The sequence below is a fragment of the Danio rerio genome, chromosome 2 (assembly GCF_052040795.2).
Source record: "Danio rerio strain M-AB ecotype USA chromosome 2, GRCz13ab, whole genome shotgun sequence".
Taxonomy (NCBI): Eukaryota; Metazoa; Chordata; class Actinopteri; order Cypriniformes; family Danionidae; genus Danio; species Danio rerio.
In genome coordinates, this window is record NC_141022.1 from 2,758,920 (window position 1) to 2,777,857 (window position 18,938).

Below are 18,938 nucleotides of genomic sequence, written 5' to 3' on the forward strand. Positions count from 1 at the left end.
GGTCATGCAAACTCCACACAAAAATGCCGACTTGGCTAGGTTAGATCTGAGCCAGTGACATTCTCGCTGTGAGGCAATAATACTAACCACTGGGCCTCCGTGCTGCCCTGACTAGGAAAGGAGAGGAGTAGGGGTGGAAGGGGGGATTCTTCAAGACGGATATGGCTAAGATAAGATACTCTGGTTATTTAAAGTGATTTAGGAACCATCTGATTGCCGAATCGTGCGTTAGCTAATGAGGACCAGCTGCTGCGTGTGCTCCTCTCGAAATTAGTTTATAAATAAACTTCACTTATCAGGGGTCACCACAGCGGAGTGAACCACCAAGTATTCCGAGAGGGTGCTCGCTGCAGAGCCATTTGAGCAGAGCTGAGCTCCAGCGAGGGGGAGCATGAGCTCTCGCTCTGCCTCCTGTAAGCTGTTTTAATGCGTACACCAACCCCACCCCTAACCCCACCCCCAGTGACATCACTCGTAGAAGAAGTGCAAAAAAGGTGGAGCTCAAGCTCAAGCTCCCCCTCGCTGGAGCTCAGCTCTGCTCAAATGGCTCTGCAGCGAGCACCACTTGAGTATTCCAGCATATGTTTTATGTATATATTTTAAGTCATGACTTACTTTGTATACTTGCAGGCCTATTTTAATAAAATAGTAAAAAATATATAATAATCACATAACAATAAAATGCTGAGAAAATAAAATGTTCTAACAGAATCTTTTAACAAACAGTACCTTCATAAACATTTTCTTGTTTGAACTATATTCATGGACAAAATGTTGTTGTTACAAACTGATTTTTATTTAGTTTTTGTTGGTAAAAAAAAATAATAAAAATAATATAATAAAATTTATATTAAGTGGCCTTAACTAATACGTTCTTACATAGGAATTAATAATTTGTTACAATGTACTTATTGTGTAAATACATGTATTTACAGTGTACTTATGCTTGATTACATACCTGTATGTATTTAAATCTGTAATTAACTTTTGTAATTACATTTGTAAATACACTGCTGATCATTCCCTACACCTTAACCCACCCTTAAACCTACCCACACCACCAAACCTGTCCATAACTCAACCTCTATCCCAACTCAAGAGCACCACAAGTGTTCTCAAATACATTATCAACACAGTAAGTACATTGTATTTATTTTTTGATGCAAGTACATAGTAGTTAAGGACACTTAATATAAAGTGGGACCATAATATGAAAAGTTTTTTGTCAACACTGCTCCATTAAAGGATCCTTCAGTACCTGATGTACAGTACAGTCGTTATATTACTTCATTCAAAAGGTATTGATGAGTGTGTGTTATTCAAGATCTGTTCTTTACTTTTGGATTTTCCATCCTGCTTTCAGGGGATCTGACATTTGTGGGCTGTGATCTTCTTAGAGCGTGTTCACGCTGGCGCGAGGATGTGGTAAGAATACATCGGTTACAGCCTATACATCTCCACAGCTTGACTGACAAGGTTTTTTCCACTCCCTTTGAGAAGATAATGAATAAACACAGCCAAATGTCATGCTAATGTTAAGATCTGCGGATTACGTGATGGGTACTAATAACCCAACCTGCGCCACAGTTATGAAAAGACTGGAATTAGATATGAATGTTGTGCCTCTTCTGAATTAATGATTCTATCTCCATCAGATATTACATCAGAGCATAGGATTGTGGACACACACACACACACACACACAAAATGGGTTGCTGTTATTGGATTTGGGACATGCATATCGACCAGATGGAGAGTTTCGAGAACAAGTAATCTTAAGGAGGCATGCATGCTGGTTTAAGGTCATCAGGCAAACACTTTCCCAAAACAAGTGAACACAACCTTTTCGTAATATGAAAACCCAGTATTTTTTACAGTGTTAGCAGTGGTGTAAAGAGTACTGAAAATCATACTCAAGTAAAAGTACCACTACTTGCCTAAAAATGTAGTGCAAGTAGAGTAAAAGTATCTGTTGTTAATATTACTCAAAGTATGAGTAATACTAGCCCTTTTAAAAGTACTCATGAGTAGTGAGTATTACGCTGTAAAATGCTGATTCCTTTACATGCAATTTGTGGATGTGTGTGTAAACGTAACATTCTGTAGTGCATGTAGTTATTGCCTAGCAGGCACAAAACGTTATGGGGCGTTAATATTAGGTTAGATTTAGGTTGTGATGTCAAGTGACCCAAATTCAATGTCTAGCCAGCGTCTAAGGATAACGTTATTTTGATGTCTAATAACAACGTTGAATGACGTGGCATGGTTGTTGGTGCCAGACCGGCTGGTCAGAGTATTTCAGAAACTGCTGATCTACTGGGATTTTCACGCACAACCATCTCTAGGGATTACAGGGAATGGTCTGAAAAAGAGGAAATATCCAGTGAGCGGTAGTTCTGTGGGCGCAAATGCCTTGTTGATGCCAGAGTTCAGAGGAGAATGGCCAGACTGGTTACCACTGATAGAAAGGCAACAGTAACTCAAATAAGCACTTGATACAACCGAGCTCTGCAGAAGAGCATCTCTGAACACACAACACGTCCAACCTTGAGGCGGATGGGCTACAGCAGCAGAAGAGCACACCGGGTGCCGCTCCTGTCAGCTAAGAACAGGAAACTGAGGCTACAATTCACACAGACTCACCAAAACTGGACAATAGAAGATTGGAGAAACGTTACAAGTCACAAATAGGCAAGTCTAAATATAAACTGCGTGTTCAGGGATACTTTAAATGCTTTAAAAGATTCTGCATGCCTAATATGAGGCAAGTGAAATCCAGAGTATTGGACCAAAGAAAAAAAAAAAGGTCATTACTATGATCAGGTTTCTTTGCGTGACACGCAGAATGAGTTCAGGCGTGGTGATTCTCTGTAGACGGCTGAGGAATTTATCAGGGTCTTTCAGTCTAAGAAAAAAAGAGCGAACGGGTCATTGGGAAAAAGTGCATGTGACATTTCTCTAAAACGACATTGCACTGCTTATTGAACGTCTCTCAGTGCTTTCAAAGTGCATTGAATGTTAATGTGGCACCATTTTACGACACTTTTTTTTTTTGTATCTATCATGGCAGATTGGAAATGAAACGTCTGTTGAATAGCGCTAAAAAGATGAAGGCTCAGTCGTGTTTGGAAATATAAATAAAACCTCTCCAAACCGTACTGATAGTGTTAAACGAAGCGTATGTTAGATAAAGATGCATTTTTAAAGCAACCGTATCGTTTTAAGTTGTTTCTACAAGTCTTTGAGCTCTTTATCAGTAGCCGTGACTCATGTTTCATGGGAATCGCATTCATGTGCTTTGCATCACAAGGTGCTGGAATCCTTGAAAATGCTGGATTTTTCATCTAGTGTTGTCAAGGTTTCAAAAAAGTGCTTTGATTTTGCATGAAGAGCTTGAAGATATAATTGTGTTATTTTTGTGATCATTTATTACTAAATAGGTAATAATTATCAACTATATGTGTTAAAAAAAATGAATATGCCTGCATCATAATCTGACCTTTTTATTTTTTTACACTTCAGATGTGAGTGAATTGGGCGGCACGGTGGCTCAGTGGTTAGCACAGTCACCTCCCAGCAAAAAGGTCACTGATTTGAGTTCTGTCTGGGCCAGTTTGCATTTCTGTGAGGAGTTTGCATGTTCTCCACGTGTTGGCGTGGGTTTCCTCCGGGGGCTTCAGTTTCCGAGTACAAAAACATGCGCTATAGGGGAATTGGATAAACAAATTGGCTGTAGTGTATGAGTGTGTGTGTTTCCCAGCACTGGGTTGCAGCTGGAAGGGCATCCGCTGTTTAAAAAAAACATATGCTGGAATAGTTGGTGGTTCATTCCGCTGTGGCGATGCCTGATAAATAAACAACTAAGCTGAAGAAAAAAAAAAATGAATGGATGAATGTGAGTAAATTAATAACTATTTAAATAATAATAATAATAATAATAAAACACTAAATTCATGCATCATGATTAGCATTTTTTATCATTTTTTTTTTACACTTAAGGTGAGTAAATTATGTTTAAAAATGTAAATAAAAAAATAAATAAATCCGACCAGAGAACTTATCTCCAACTAAACGAGGTTTGCCTCTTTATTAAGGAGCCACTCTATAACACCTGTCACACACACACTGTAAAAGAATGCTGGGTTTCACACAATTTCTTCATGTTTTCCCAACACAAATCAATTAAGTTAACTTAGGGGGTACTCACAATACCCGAACTGTCCCCAGGCCCGTTTCCTGGAATTGTTTGAGAAGTGTTAGTGCTCTGAATCGGGCTCAGGCATGGTTCACTTGGCCGGCCCTGTCCCGATTGGAAAAGGTGTGCCAGAGCGTGGTTCACTTAGGGCTCAGTAGTGTGAGTGCAAAGCCCACCTAAGCCCGAAACTGAAGACGAGACGTGACTTTTAAGGCACCGTTTCATATGAATTTAATAATCATTCTTACTGTTCAATGAACACAAACTGTTGTAGATTATTAAAGACGCAAACCCCTCACTGCACGACAGCTGCACCTTCAGCAAACCTCTTAATACCTGCAGCACAAGAACTTTATGATCATTTATAAGCATCAAAAGTGGCTGATCTGTTTCGTTAGAAATGTTTGACTGCATGTCACTGCATTTAAAACCACTAAAACGACTAAAGCGATATAACTAAAGAAATCTCCACTGAGCGTGAGCGCTTTTATTAAACTGCACAGCATATCATCGATGACGTGCTCAGACGCTAATGCAATGTGAGTGCGGGCCGTCAGGGGAGACGGGAGGGGGTCAAGCGTGCTTCGGCCAGGTTCAAGGCAACTTTACATAGTGTGAGTACTCACTTTATCGTTTTCACAATTTTAAGTGGATTGAACATAAAACTATTAAGTTGTCCGAAAAACAGAAGAATCGTCTTGTTTCAATTTATTTTAAATAAGTGGCTTGAATAAGCAAAACAGTCATTATTTAAGCACAGGTGATGATGATGATAATAATAATAATAATTCATTAATTCATGTGTATGGGTGCTTCCCAGATCTGGGTTGTGGCTGGCAGGGCATCCGCTGTGTAAAACATATGCTGGAATAGTTGGTGGTTACCAATAGTTAAATAGTTACCAATAGTTGGTGGTAAACCAATAGTTGGTGGTTCATTCCCCTGTGGGGACCTATGATAAATCAAAGATTACGCTGAAGGAAAATGAATAATATTAATAATTCATTCATTCAAAATCCTAAGTGTGTAGGGGTGTTTCCCAGTACTGGGTTGCAACTGGAAGGGCATCCGCTGCATAAAGTTTATGCTGGAATAATTGGTGATTCATTCCTCTGTGGCGACCCCTGATAAATCAGAGACTGAACCAAAGAACAATGAATAATAATAATAATAATAAAAAAAAATAATAATAATTTGTATGTTCTCCCCACATTGTTGTGGGTTTCCTCCGAGTGCTCCGGTTTCCTTGAATGAATGTGTATGGATGTTTCCCAGTAATGGGTTGCACCTGGAAGGGCATCCGCTGTGTAAAAAAGTAAAACATAGGCTGGAATAGTTGGTGGTTCATTCCGCTGTGGCAACTCCTGATAAATAAAGGACTAAGCCGAAGGAACATGAATGATAATAATAAAGTGTAACACATCTCAGTCGAGGACAGCTAAACAATAGTGTTACACTCAAAACATGATTTTTCCTGCATGTTCAAACTACTTATTTAAAATTTAGTTAAGACAACACAATTCCTGAGGTCTTTTGGGGGGCAACCTAATTGTTTATGTTTAATCTACTTAAATTTGTAAATAAATTATCAAGTTAACTTAATAGATTTGTGTTGGCATAAGCACTTTTTACAGTTCACCTTAAAACCTGTTGCAGACCCTTCGGCTAGGCATATCACTTAACAATCATCACACAAAAACACGAACATGTGATCACAACACAAAGCCTTACACAACTATATATGTGTGTGTGTGTGTAAGTGTAAGTCCCTTCCCCCAGCAGCTCTCGTAACCTCTGCGTGCTCCGGCGACAAGCCTGTAAACCACACCGGGGCTGTTAATTAATTAATGGCCTTCAGTCCAGCGCCTGGCGTCCTCAGAGCAGGACTGCGAGCATTTGGAGACCCACAAAAGCATTAATGTAAAGGGAGGAGGTGGCCGTTTTTTCCCAAAGGCCATCAATCACCTGCACTATTGTGGTACTGCGCAGTTTTGTTTCGTCCAGGCTGAAGGAAGGGGAGGGATGAGACGCGGGAGAAGAAGAGGGAAAATGGCGATGGAGGGGCCTGGGAATCAGCCGCCATCCCTGGTCCCTTTGCTGATGAGCGTAACGGCGGTGTTGATCTCACATCATTTCTTTAACGCGGCGGCGCAGATACCAGACCCAGAGGTAAGACCTGTTTTTGTTTTATGAGGCCTAAAGCTGCTCTGCTGTTGATGTTCGGGCGCTTTATATTAAATAGACTGGTGATGGCGGGTTTTTATTTTTATGGCAGTCAATACACTGACACAGCTGCGGCGGTCTGGATGACAGCCACATGAGGGTTCAAACAAATAGATGTCTTTATTGGAGAACATTTTCGTAATTCTGTTAGCATTTACTCTCCTTTTACTTGTTTCTGATCAGTATACTGTAAACACATGGGGCCCTGTCATACACCCTGCACTATAAGGCGTGTTTGGCGCGATTTGTTTGCTATTTTCAGACACGCGCAACTTTAATTGTCAGGTTTTGCGCCACGCTGTTTAAATAACAAATCCATTTGCGCCACTTTGTGGACTCATGGGTGTGCTAGCTAGTCTATAAAGGAGATGTGTTAAGGCGCATTGTTGGAGCGTTGCTATTTTGACGAACTGAACTAGACTGTGCCATCAGGGGTGGACTGGGACAAAAATTCAGCCCTGGCACTGTAGCCACATCAGCCCACATTACCACACCGACACAGCCCCACCCACGGACAAGCACATTCACTATTTATTTTGGTGTACAGATGGTAAAATAATATGACATTCTTGCCAGATTTTGATTACGTCCGGGTAACCTCGGATTGGGTCGGCCCATCTTGAAATTAGGCGGCCGTCGCCGATTGGGCCAAATTCTTAACATTTATTATTATTATTATTCTTTTTTCTTTTTTTTATTATTTATTTTATTTATCATCATCATAATATCACATCTAGCAAGATATAAAAGCTGCCTGCACGTAAAAACAATTAAAAAAAATAAAATAAAAAAACTGACCGGCCCACATTTAAAAATTGGTCCGGCCCTTCTGGAATTTTCCAGAATTGCCAGATGGCCAGTCCACCCCTGTGTGCCATTGACCAACTAATAGCTGCTCTAAAGTGCGTTAGTTATGTGCCTATGCAGGTACAAACATTTGCACACTGCTGAATACACACAGGATGTACAGAAACACACAGTTGAAAACAATTAAAGGATTAAAATGTTACAAAAATGATTATTTTCTACATAAATATAAAAACCACTGCCACCCTGCCTCATCTCGGGGGGCTTATTTAGTTTATTCATGACAATCTGCATCTGCTTGTATAATGTTATTATTATCATTATAATGTTATTATTATCAGCAGTATTATTTATTATAAGCACATTTATATTCGTTTAAATAAGCACAAGTGTAGATGTGTCCAGCTGTGGGGTTTTGGAGGCGTCTGCATCAGCATATGTGGATAAGAGCAGGACGTGTGTTTGGATATAACTCAGTTTTCTGACCACACTTCATTATTATTGTTCATTTATTCCTCTGCTGGAGATTAGAACTGAATTTAGAAATAGTTTAGAAGCAAATCTTTGCGCTTAACAAAGGAGATTAAATATGTGGGCTGACGGATGTGTTCAGTGGAGTGAGTTTCCACCGTTTCCTCACTCCACCAAAGTAAAGGAGTAAAGTAAAGAGGCTGATTGGAGGAGGCTTGTTCTTTATCCTCACGCTGCAGATGCTCTGTTTAACTGTTTTCTTGCTAGGGAAGCGTTCAGCTTTTACACCTTTTTTTTTACATGTTCTCCCTGTGTTGGCGTGGGTTTTCTCCGGCTGCTCCGGTTTCCCCTACAGTCCAAACACATGCGCTATGGGGGAATTGGGTGAGCTAAAATTGTCTAGGGTGTGTGTTTGAGTGAGAGTGTATAGGTGTTTCCCAGTGATGGGTTGCAGCTGGAAAGGTATCCACTGCGTAAAGCATGTGCTGAATAAATTGGCGGTTCATTCCCCCTGATCAATAAAGGGACTAAGCCGAAAAGCAAATGAATGAATGAATATTGAGACCTCAGGTTTCTTTGAATATTGTCTTAGATGATGAGGGATCAAAATGGCAACCCTGGCTCATTCTGAAAACGTAGTCCTGTGGATGTTTCTTAAGACCGTGAAATACGTCCCGGGAGGTATGTATTTGTGCAGTTTTTGCGAATCCACAAGAGGCTGCTTTTTCGTATCTCAAATGTCTCTCGCGAGTACTGTTCGCACCCTGCGCTGTTCTCGGCTAAACCCACCAGAGGGCACTGTCGAACGACCGCCTGTCTGACTGACTGATTGATTGTCTGTGCAACCGGCCAATCGACTGACCCAACCGCCCCACTTACTTCCCTAAACCCAGCCAACAATTTACAAAAGTTGTCCAGAAAAAAAAAAAAACCCTCGTCAGATTTTTTACCACGCTTTCAGATTTTACCACATTCTCACCCTGTTATGAACTTGTTTACTTAATTTTTTGGATTCTGTATTTGTCTTACCTGATTTCTGGAACCGCCCGGACTTGAACCTGGAACGAGCTAACTGGACAAACTGGTTCTGGCAGGAAAACCCTCCACACGGAGGTAAACGGTCAGCCCAGGTGTGGGCAAACTTGATCCTGGAAGGCTGGTGTCCTGCATAGTTTAGCTCCAACCCTATTCAAACAGACCTCCCTATAGAGTTCAAGTGATCTTGAAGACACTGATTAGTTTGTTCAGGTGTGTCTGACTAGTGTTGCAAGAAAACTCTGCAGGGACACCGGCCCTCGAGGATCAAGTTTGCCCATCCCTGGGTCAGCCGGTAAGCATGAAAAGGAACGGCGTCATACCGCCCTGTAGCGTTCACCTAAAAAACTGAATGCAGCCCTACGTATCTCCGGCTACAGTCTCCAGAAACGTCCACAGGACTACGTTTTCAGAATGAGCCTGGGTTGTAAAAAGGTTAAGAACAACTGATCACACTCAACATTTAATACTTTGATCTGTGGCTGTGTATGCATTAATCCAGTTTAAATTAATCTGTTTTCAGTAAAACTGAACTCACTGCCACTGCCTGGACAATTGATCAAGTGTTGCGATAATTATTATTATAATAGCTGCACTAATTTCACAGACATCATACACGCATTTCTAATAAGTTCAGCCTTGGTTACATGTTCATGTTAGCCATATTAGTTTATTGAACTGATATGAATAATACAGCTGAAGTCAGAATTATTCGCCCCCCTGTGTATTTTTTCCCCCAATTTCTGTGTAACGGAAAGCAGGTTTTTTTTTAAACCCATTTCTAAACATAATAGTTTTAATAATTCATCTCTAATAACTGATTTATTGTATCTTTGTCATGATGACAGTAAATAATATTTGACTAGATAGTTATCAAGACACTTCTATACAGCTTAAACAGACATTTAAAGGCTTAACTGGGTTGATTAGGTTAACTAGGCAGGCTTGGGTAATTAGGCAAGTTATTGTATAACGATGGTTTGTTCTGTAGACAGTCGGAAAAAAAAAATTGTCCTTAAAATGGTTAATAAAAAATTAAAAACTGCTTTTATTCTAGCCAAAATAAAACAAATTAGACTTTCTCCTGAAGAAAAAATATTATCAGACATACTGTGAAAATTTCCTTGCTCTGTTAAACATCATTTGGGAAATATTTAAAAAAGAAAAATTTATTCAAAAGGGGGCTAATAATTCTGACTTCAACTGTACGCTTGTGGTAAAGACCAAAAAAAGTCAAGAATTGTGTTGATTCAGCTCATTTTAAATAAGTAGTATTGAGCAAGCAGCAAACATCTTTCTGTTTTCTCAAGTGAATGAGAGCATGTTTTAAATTCCAGTCGTTCCTTGAGTGCCTATACCACTGTCACGGTGCTTATGAAAGCAGTATTCATAGAAAATAGAAGAAAACTAATTGAAGTGAGGAGGTGACGGGAACTGAAAAGTAGAAACAGCCTGAGAGGAGTGATTGAAAACACTTTAATCATGTCAGCTATTCACCTCTTCCTATTACATTTGCAATTACGGGATGAACTTCAGATTTTTGAGCAGTTCTCTGTTGACAAGACTGAAACAGATCAGCTCAAATTATAAGATTGCGCGTCACATAATCTGTCAGTCCGACTGAATAAGCCTTGTATTTACTTTTATAGTTTTGAACAATGCTACGGTCGGATTTTAATAACATTGTAAAAACACGAATATCCTTAAATGAGCTTCCTTTTCCTGATTATTTTCTCTCCGCCTTTGTATTCTGCTGTAAATAAATGAAAAGATAAACCTGCATGTGCATCTGCGGCCTGCTCTCCTGGTTTTATTTATCGTAAATCCTATGAATAATTCATTGGAGTGCATCAAGAATCTTTTGTTTTCTCCTCAAATCCTCACATCTCTTTCAAGGATTGTTTTTTGCGCAGATTAATTTAATAAAATATATTTGTTTTCCCTCTTGAATTTCCAACGATCAGTGTTTACTGTGCTTTTTAGGGAAAGCCATTTTGAAACCTGATCAATAACTTTTCTAATTGTAATTTAGCTTTATAATACATTTATAATGCATTTTGACATTGTGTAATACATAATAGGGCAACACGGTATCACAGTGGGTAGCACGATCGCCTCACAGCAAGAAGGTCGCTGGTTTGAGCCTCGGCTGGATCAGTTGGCGTTTCTGTGTGGAGTTTGCATGTCCTCCCTGTGTTTGTGTGGGTTTCCTCTGGGTGCTCCAGTTTCCAAGTCCAAAGACATGCGCTATAGGGGAATTGGGTAAGCTAAATATGAGTGAGTGTGAATGAGTGTATATGGGTGTTTCCCAGTGATGGGTTGCAGCTGGAAGGGCATCCGCAGTGTAAAACATATGCTGGATAAGTTGGCGGTTCATTCCGCTGTGTTGACCCCAGATTAATAAAGTGAATAAGCTGAAGAAGAAAATGAATAAATGAACAATAAGATATAATGTTTATTTTTTTATAGTATAAATTAACACATGCAGGTGATATTGAAGTATAAATAATATGAGTAATAATAACATATCTACATAATATTGATGTTTTGGAATATTAATGGCCTTTTCTATAGATTTCTTAATGTTTTTATGGTAGCCTTTTTTATCCACTCAGTAAATTAGAGGCTTTGTATTTTAAATGGTTTTAATTTAAACCATCTCATTTTGGTTTAAATTAATTAAAAACTATAAATAAAAAAATATATAAATACATTAATTACTAAAGAAAGAAAGAAAGAGAGAAAGAAATAAATAAAGAAAGAAAGAAAGAAAGAAAGAAAGAAAGAAAGAAAGAAAGAAATAAAGAAAGAAAGAAAGCTAACAAAAATCTAAAAACAAACAAATAGCCAAATGAATGAATTGCTGCATTTATTTATGGGTTGACTGTTGAATAAAGACAGATAGAGACAATGGGATGGACCAGAAGTTATCTTTCCAAGTTAAATAAAAGCGTATTTTTTCCTAAAAAAAATAAACAGCAGATGAATCTTTTTGGTTATTAATTTCCCTTTGCAATAGATTAATTGATGTTTTTATGGAATTATTCTTTTGTTTTCAGAGTGACTTATTTAATTTGGTCTAGAGATTGTTTTTCTTATCCACTCTGTAAATTAGAGGCTTTGTATTTTAAATGTACTTCTTATTTTGGTTTAAAGTAATAAAAAAGATGCATGGATTTATCAACTGAACAGTCCACTATTTGATGGATTAATTTGATTTTAACCAATATTAATAATATTAATAATAATAATAATAATAATAATAATAATAATAATAATAATAATAATAATAATAATAAAATAATAATAATAACAGATTAATAAATAAAAACTATATATATATATATATATATATATATATATATATATATATATATATATATATATATATATATATATAAATTAACTAAAAGCAAATAGATAAATAATAAATAAAAACAAACAATATATAAATCGATAAATAAAAATAATCAAATAAATGTAATTAAATAAATAAGCTAAAACTAAATAATTGGATAAATTAAATAAACAATAAATTATACATAAATAAAAATAAACAAATAAAATAAATAAAGAAAAGTAAACAATTTTTTGCAAATTAATAATTAAATAAAAATAAACAATAAAGATAAATAAATAAATAAATAACAATACCAAATAAATAAATAAACAAATAGCACCCCCTCCATTAAAAAAAATAAAAATAAAAAATAAAAACAAATTGCCAAATGAATGAATTGATGCATGTATGTTGAGGTGGGCTGTTGAATAGAGGCAGATACACACATACAGACCTTTCCAGAAAATTACACTTAGATGCATTTACATCCGCGTTGTTCATAAAAATAAAAGTCTTTGAATATTATTCCAGACACATTTAGCTGCTAGTTGTTTGTCAGATAATGTTTCTATGTCTCTTAATGCTTCTTAAATTATCAATAAATGCTTATGATAAACTGCTGTTGGTTTACCTCAAGCTCTGCTTTGGCTGCTTGACGCGTGTGCACATTAAGTAAAGGAGTGCACCGGTGAGCACCAGCACACATACATATTATGTACATCTCGACATGTGAGAGTATTCCTCCATATGTTTTCATTCAAGCGGTTCACAATACTTATACCATCCACAGAATTTGTAATGTTGTCAAATGTGTAAACATTTAGCTGCGGTTTGCGATTCTGCCTTTGAATGTCTCTGGGACAAAAGCAGCTGCATGAATGCTGAAGCTTTAAATAAAGGTGAAGCCATCCATGAAATCCAGACCCCTTGTATATTTACAAAAACAAGCGCAGCCATTTAGAGCTCATTTCTGGGTAATGATATCAGAATTTACCTGTATTTTTGGTATGGATGTGTGCATGGTCTTTACTGGTAAAGTCATTCTGGAAATTTCCAGTATCACTGTGCGAAAGGGGGTAATGTGATGGAACAGAATTATCTTTCAAAGTTAAATAAAAGTATAGTTTTTTTTCAAGTCAAATGTCAGTCTGACAAATCTAACGAAGCACAAACAACACAGATGAACCTCATGACATGCTTTCTAAATAAGCCTGTCAAAATATCCCACGCAAATACATTACATCAGACGTGTATTTAAGATGCAGACAAATTGCAGGAGACAGATTACATTCATGCCTAATAAAACTACAGGTCTCTTCGTGGTTGATTTCGACAGCAGGTGTCAGTGGCAGCGCTTTTCAACACCGACTGCTAATTAAACACTTATTAAAGCCAATTACCCAGGTGTTGCCAATTTTCCCAGCTGCTATGATGTTTAATGACAACAAGAAACATTTTAAAGTCTTTAAGAACATAAGTATGGTTCTGAAACATTTCATACTCTACTGAGCTCAGCAGACATTCATTCATTCATTCATTCATTCATTCATTCATTCATTCATTCATTCATTCATTCATTCATTCATTTTCTTTTCGGCTTAGTCCATTTATTAATCCAGGGTCACCACAACGGAATGAACCGCCGACTTATCCAGTGCATTTTTACGCAGCGGATGCCCTTCCAGCCGCAACCCATCTCTGAGAAAATTAATGATGTGAAATTGGAAAAAAAAAAAGGATGACACTCATTTATTTTTATAGACACCTACAGTATGTAAAATCCTCAAGTGATCAAACAGATTTGTTTGTGAATTGCTATAGGAGAGCTATGTGCTGTAAGACAATCTTACAAAGTCAAAATTATTAGTCCTCTTGTAAATTTTGTTTTCTTTTTCAAAATATTTTCCAAGTGATGTTGAAAAGATTTATTAATTTTTCCACAGTATTTCCTATAATATTTTTTCTTCTGGAGAGTCTTATTTGTTTTAGTTCTGCTAGAAGAAAAGCAGTTTTTCTTTTTAACCATTTTAAGGTCAATATTATTAGCCCCCTTAAGCAATATTTGTTTTGAATAACATGCAGGTTATTATATTATGATTGTGAACAACCATCGTCATACCATGATTTGCCCTTATTACCCTAACTTTACCCTAATAAACCTAGTTTAGCCTTTAAATGTTACTTTAAGCTGAATACTATGGGGGCAGATCAGTCTAAAAAAAATACATTTACAAAATATAATTTATACAAGCACACAATATTTACAAAATCAAATTTGTCAATTCAAAAACGATTCGTAAATACACAAATCTGATTTGTCAATTCAAAACACAAATTGTAAAAACACAAACCCGATTCCCAAATACACAAATCCGATTCTTCAATTTAAAAAGTATTCGCAAATACACAAATCTGATTCGTATATTCAAAACATGATTTGTAAAACACAAATTCGATTAGTAAATTCAAAACATGCTTCGTAAATACACAAATCTGATTCGTCAATTCAGAAACAATTCGTAAACACACAAAATCTGATTCATAAATTCAAAACATGCTTCGTAAATACACAAATCTGATTCGTGAATTCAGAAACGATTCGTAAACACACAAAATCTGATTCATATATTCAAAACATGCTTCGTAAATACACAAATCTGATTCGTCAATTCAGAAACGATTCGTAAACACACAAAATCTGATTCATAAATTTAAAACATGCTTCGTAAATACACAAATCTGATTCGTCAATTGAAAAACGATTCTTAAATACACAAAATCTGATTCGTAAATTCAAAACACGATTCGTAAATACAAAAATCCAATTCATAAATTCACAAATCCAAATCATTGGGTGAAAATATTAATGATTTTTACTTATGAATTCACAAATTGTTTGTTGCGTTTATAAATTGTGCTTTGAAATTACGAATTGAATTTTGTAAATATGAATTGTGTTGTGCTTGTATGGATTTTATTTTGTAAGTGTATTATTTTTTAGAGTGATCTGGCTCCATATACTAGTATCTTGAAAAATATCTAGTCAAATATTATCTGTTGTCCTCATGGCAAAGATAAGTTATTGCTAATCAGTTATTGGTAGTAGGGCCAGACGGGATCTGCGGCATTTTTTTTGCTATTTTAGCACTTTGATAAAAATCTGCTGATTTCTGAGTAATGATTTTGGGAGTATCATAACTAAAACCTTAATATAGGAAATAAAAAGTAATACCTTTTTAACTTGCATTTAATGTTTACAATGCAAAATCAATTAGATCCACTTTATTTGGTAAACAAAGCAAATGTCTCATATAATATCTCTACTAAAAGACAGACGATATTACTTTACAAACTGCACTGTAAATAAGTCATGTGAATATTTTCATATTAGTCAATAATATTACTAAAGTTCATTTTTTAAAACTGAATAAATATGAATTCACACACATTTATTCTGTGCGCGCAGATTACGTGTGAGCCTAGTAATGAGTTATTAACACAGGAATATGTGCAGAATTTGACATTACAACATCCGCCTGTCTAATTTCTTTGTCAAGGGATGTTGAAGATGGCACCTTAAATAAGAGTCTACATTTTATTTCTCTAGAGCGTAGAAGAGAAGCGACATGTACATTACAAAGAGAAATATCAATATGTGATCTACTGCCGGTTGAACTCTCTGTGTCACACAGAATAGCGATTTCAGCTCATGACTGATTAACTGTCAAGAACATTGAATGACCCGATAAATCTTTAAAACCAACAGGCCATGTGTTTCTACCCTAATTCTGATACTCTTGCTATTTTATTGCTTTCTCAAACACTTGTTTTATCCACAGAGACAGAAAACATGCAGAAAGATAAGCTTTTAAATAGATACGCCTTTAGAAGTTTTGAGACGTGGTGTTTTCCCTCATTTATTGTACTATCTTAGAATCAAAACTCATTCATTCATTCATTTTTATTCAACTTAATGCTCAATTATCAGAGGTTGCAACAGCAGAATGAACCACCAACTATTTCTGCATGTTTTACATAGTGAATGCCCTTTTAGCCGCAACCCAGTACTGGGAAACACACATACACACTCATATGGCCAAATTACTTTATTCAATCCCCCTATAGTGCATGTGTTTAGACTGTAGGAGAAACCAGAGCACCAGGAGGAAACCCCACATACACCACACAGAAACTCCAAATGGCCCAGCCGGGACTCGAACCAGTGACCTTATTGCTGTGAGGCCACAGTGCTAACCACTGAGCCACCGTGCCCCCCATTAGAGGCAAAATGTCAAACAAATTTGGGTAACACTTTATAATAACTACACACTATAAATCATTTATTAAGCATTAGCAAATAGTGAATTCATTATCTGTTAAGCATTAACTCTACATTAATAAACGTTAGTAAGCAGTTTATAACTGCAGCTACAAAAGCTCTATTCTTGACTTATAACCACATTTAAAATGTGCTTAATAATTGTATTTTCATACTTAGTAAATGATTTATTTTTCATTACTAAATTAAGTATCACATTATTTACAAACCAGTTGTATTTAAGAGTAGTTGAGGGTTTTTAGGATCATTCAGAATGAGTTAGTAAAGGATTAATAAACTATTGAAATCAATGTTTATATGTCTTTTTATTCAGGCATATATTAATGGTTACTATGTATGTTAATAAATGCTTTATTAACTCAACTTCACCTAGTTTTGTGACTTAATCTAAAGTGAGGACTATTCATGCTTTATAAATCCTTTATAAATGACAAATAAAGGCTCAGTTAAATTCTAAACAGGAAAAATGACATTATTCATGCCTATTCAATTAAAGATACTCAAATGAAACTGTACTTCAAATAAAAAAATAAATCTTTGCAACCTGATCTAAAATAAAATCACTGTAGAGTTTAAACATTACATTTTATTACATTGTTTAATTATTATATTGTTGTTTTATCCAGTTTTGTTGTATTTTGACACTCCTGGTATTCAGCAAGGTTTAAACTTTACAGTAATTTTACTTTTTAGAAAAGATTGCAAAGAGTTCATTTTATTCTGAGCCTTTATTTGTCATTTATAAGGGATTTATAAAGCATGAATAGTCCTCACTTTAGATTAGGTCACAAAACTGCATGAAGTTGAGTTAATAAAGCATTTATTAACATATTAGTTGACTATTAGTATATGCCTAAATAATAAGACATATAAATGTTGATTTCAATAGTTTATTAATCCTTTACTAACTCATTCTGAATGATCCTAAAAACCCTCAACTACTCTTAAATACAACTGGTTTGTAAATAATGCGATACTTAATTTAGTAATGAAAAATAAATCATTTACTAAGTATGAAAATACAATTATTAGCACATTATGTAGGTGCTTATAAGTCAAGAATAGAGCATTTGTAGCTGCAGTTATAAACTGCTTACTAACGTTTATAAATGTAGAGTTAATGCTTAACAGATAATGAATTCACTATTTGCTAATGCTTAATAAATGATTCATAGTGTGTAGTTATTATAAAGTGTTACCCAAATTTAATAGTATTTGCGTAACATTAGTAGGACGCCATTTCTCATGATCACAAATGCCAGAATTCAGCATCGAAACACATCGAACGATGACCTGACATTTAAACAACAGTAATGTCTGCACACTTTAATCCATTCGAACAATTCTGTGCTTAGTCTTCAAAATCACTAAACTGTTCAGTATTTTTGCATTGCAGGTTGTAATTCCACCAAGTGGTGTTTCATAATACAGTCCTAATGTAATACTTGTTCATATCGAAAGCTGCATCCCAAATGGCACACTATACACTACCTGACAAAAGTCTTGTGGTTAATCCCAGTTGTAAGAGCAAAACACAATAACTCGACTTCTAGTTGCTCATTTGGAAAAGTGGCAGAAGGTGGATTTCTCTAATGAATCATCTGTTGAGCTGCATCCCAATCATCACCAATACTGCAGAAGACCTACTGGAACCAGCATGGACCAAGATTCTCACTGAAATTAGTCAAGTTTGGTGAAGGAAAAATCATTGTTTGGGGTTACATTCAGTATGGGGGTGTGCGAGAGATCTGCAGAGTGGATGATCAACATCAACAGCCTGAGGTATCAAGACATCTGTGCTGCCCTTTACATTACAAACCACAGGAGAGGGACAATTCTCCAGCAGGATAGCGCTCCTTCTCATACTTCAGCCTCCACATCAAAGCTCCTGAAAGCAAAGAAGTTTAAGCTGCTCCAGGATTGGCCAGCCCAGTCACCAGACATGAACTTTATTGAGCATGTCTGGGGTAAGATGAAGGAGGAGGCGTTGAAGATGAATCCAAAGACTCTTAAAGAACTCAGGGAGTCCTGCAGGAACGCTTTCTCTGCCATTCCAGATGACTTTATTAATCAGTGATTTGAGTCAGAGATGTATGGATGCAGTCCTCCAAGCTCATGATGGAGTCAGACACAATATTCATTCTGTCCCCACTGCAGCAGGACTTTAAATTCTATACTGGACATTATTTCTGTTCAGTGATGAGACTTTTGCCTAAATAAAGTCAGACCTTACTGTCCTGATGAAATCAGTCAAAATCAAGGCATGATCATATTCTGTTGTGGTCAAATAAGCGTCATCTAGAGGCCTTTACCTTTCATATGAGCCACTTCTGATACCTACTGATCAACTTAAAAATTAGTTGTTAATTTTGTTCCTAAAACTTGGATAGGCGACTAGACTTTTGTCAGGTAGTGTATTGTAGAAAAGTTTAGTTGTTTTAAAACCTAAACTTTCTAAAGGCGCGGCAAACCTTGAAATTGGTTATCGTCCCATGCATAGATCTGAGGGTATGTGTGCGGTCTAAAGA

General features: G+C 36.3%; 1 protein-coding gene across 3 annotated transcripts in view; it reads left to right on the forward strand.

Moving 5' to 3' along the window:
* Positions 1–1,369: 1,369 nt before the first annotated feature.
* The window catches only part of tmie (transmembrane inner ear), a 67,673-nt gene continuing 50,104 nt past the window's right edge, over positions 1,370–18,938 (forward strand). For 2 of the 3 annotated variants that reach the window (NM_001170648.1, NM_001170647.1), the window contains 1 exon segment: positions 6,218–6,364. In NM_001170648.1, the coding sequence (NP_001164119.1) occupies positions 6,218–6,364 (147 nt within the window). 3 annotated transcript variants of the gene reach the window in all.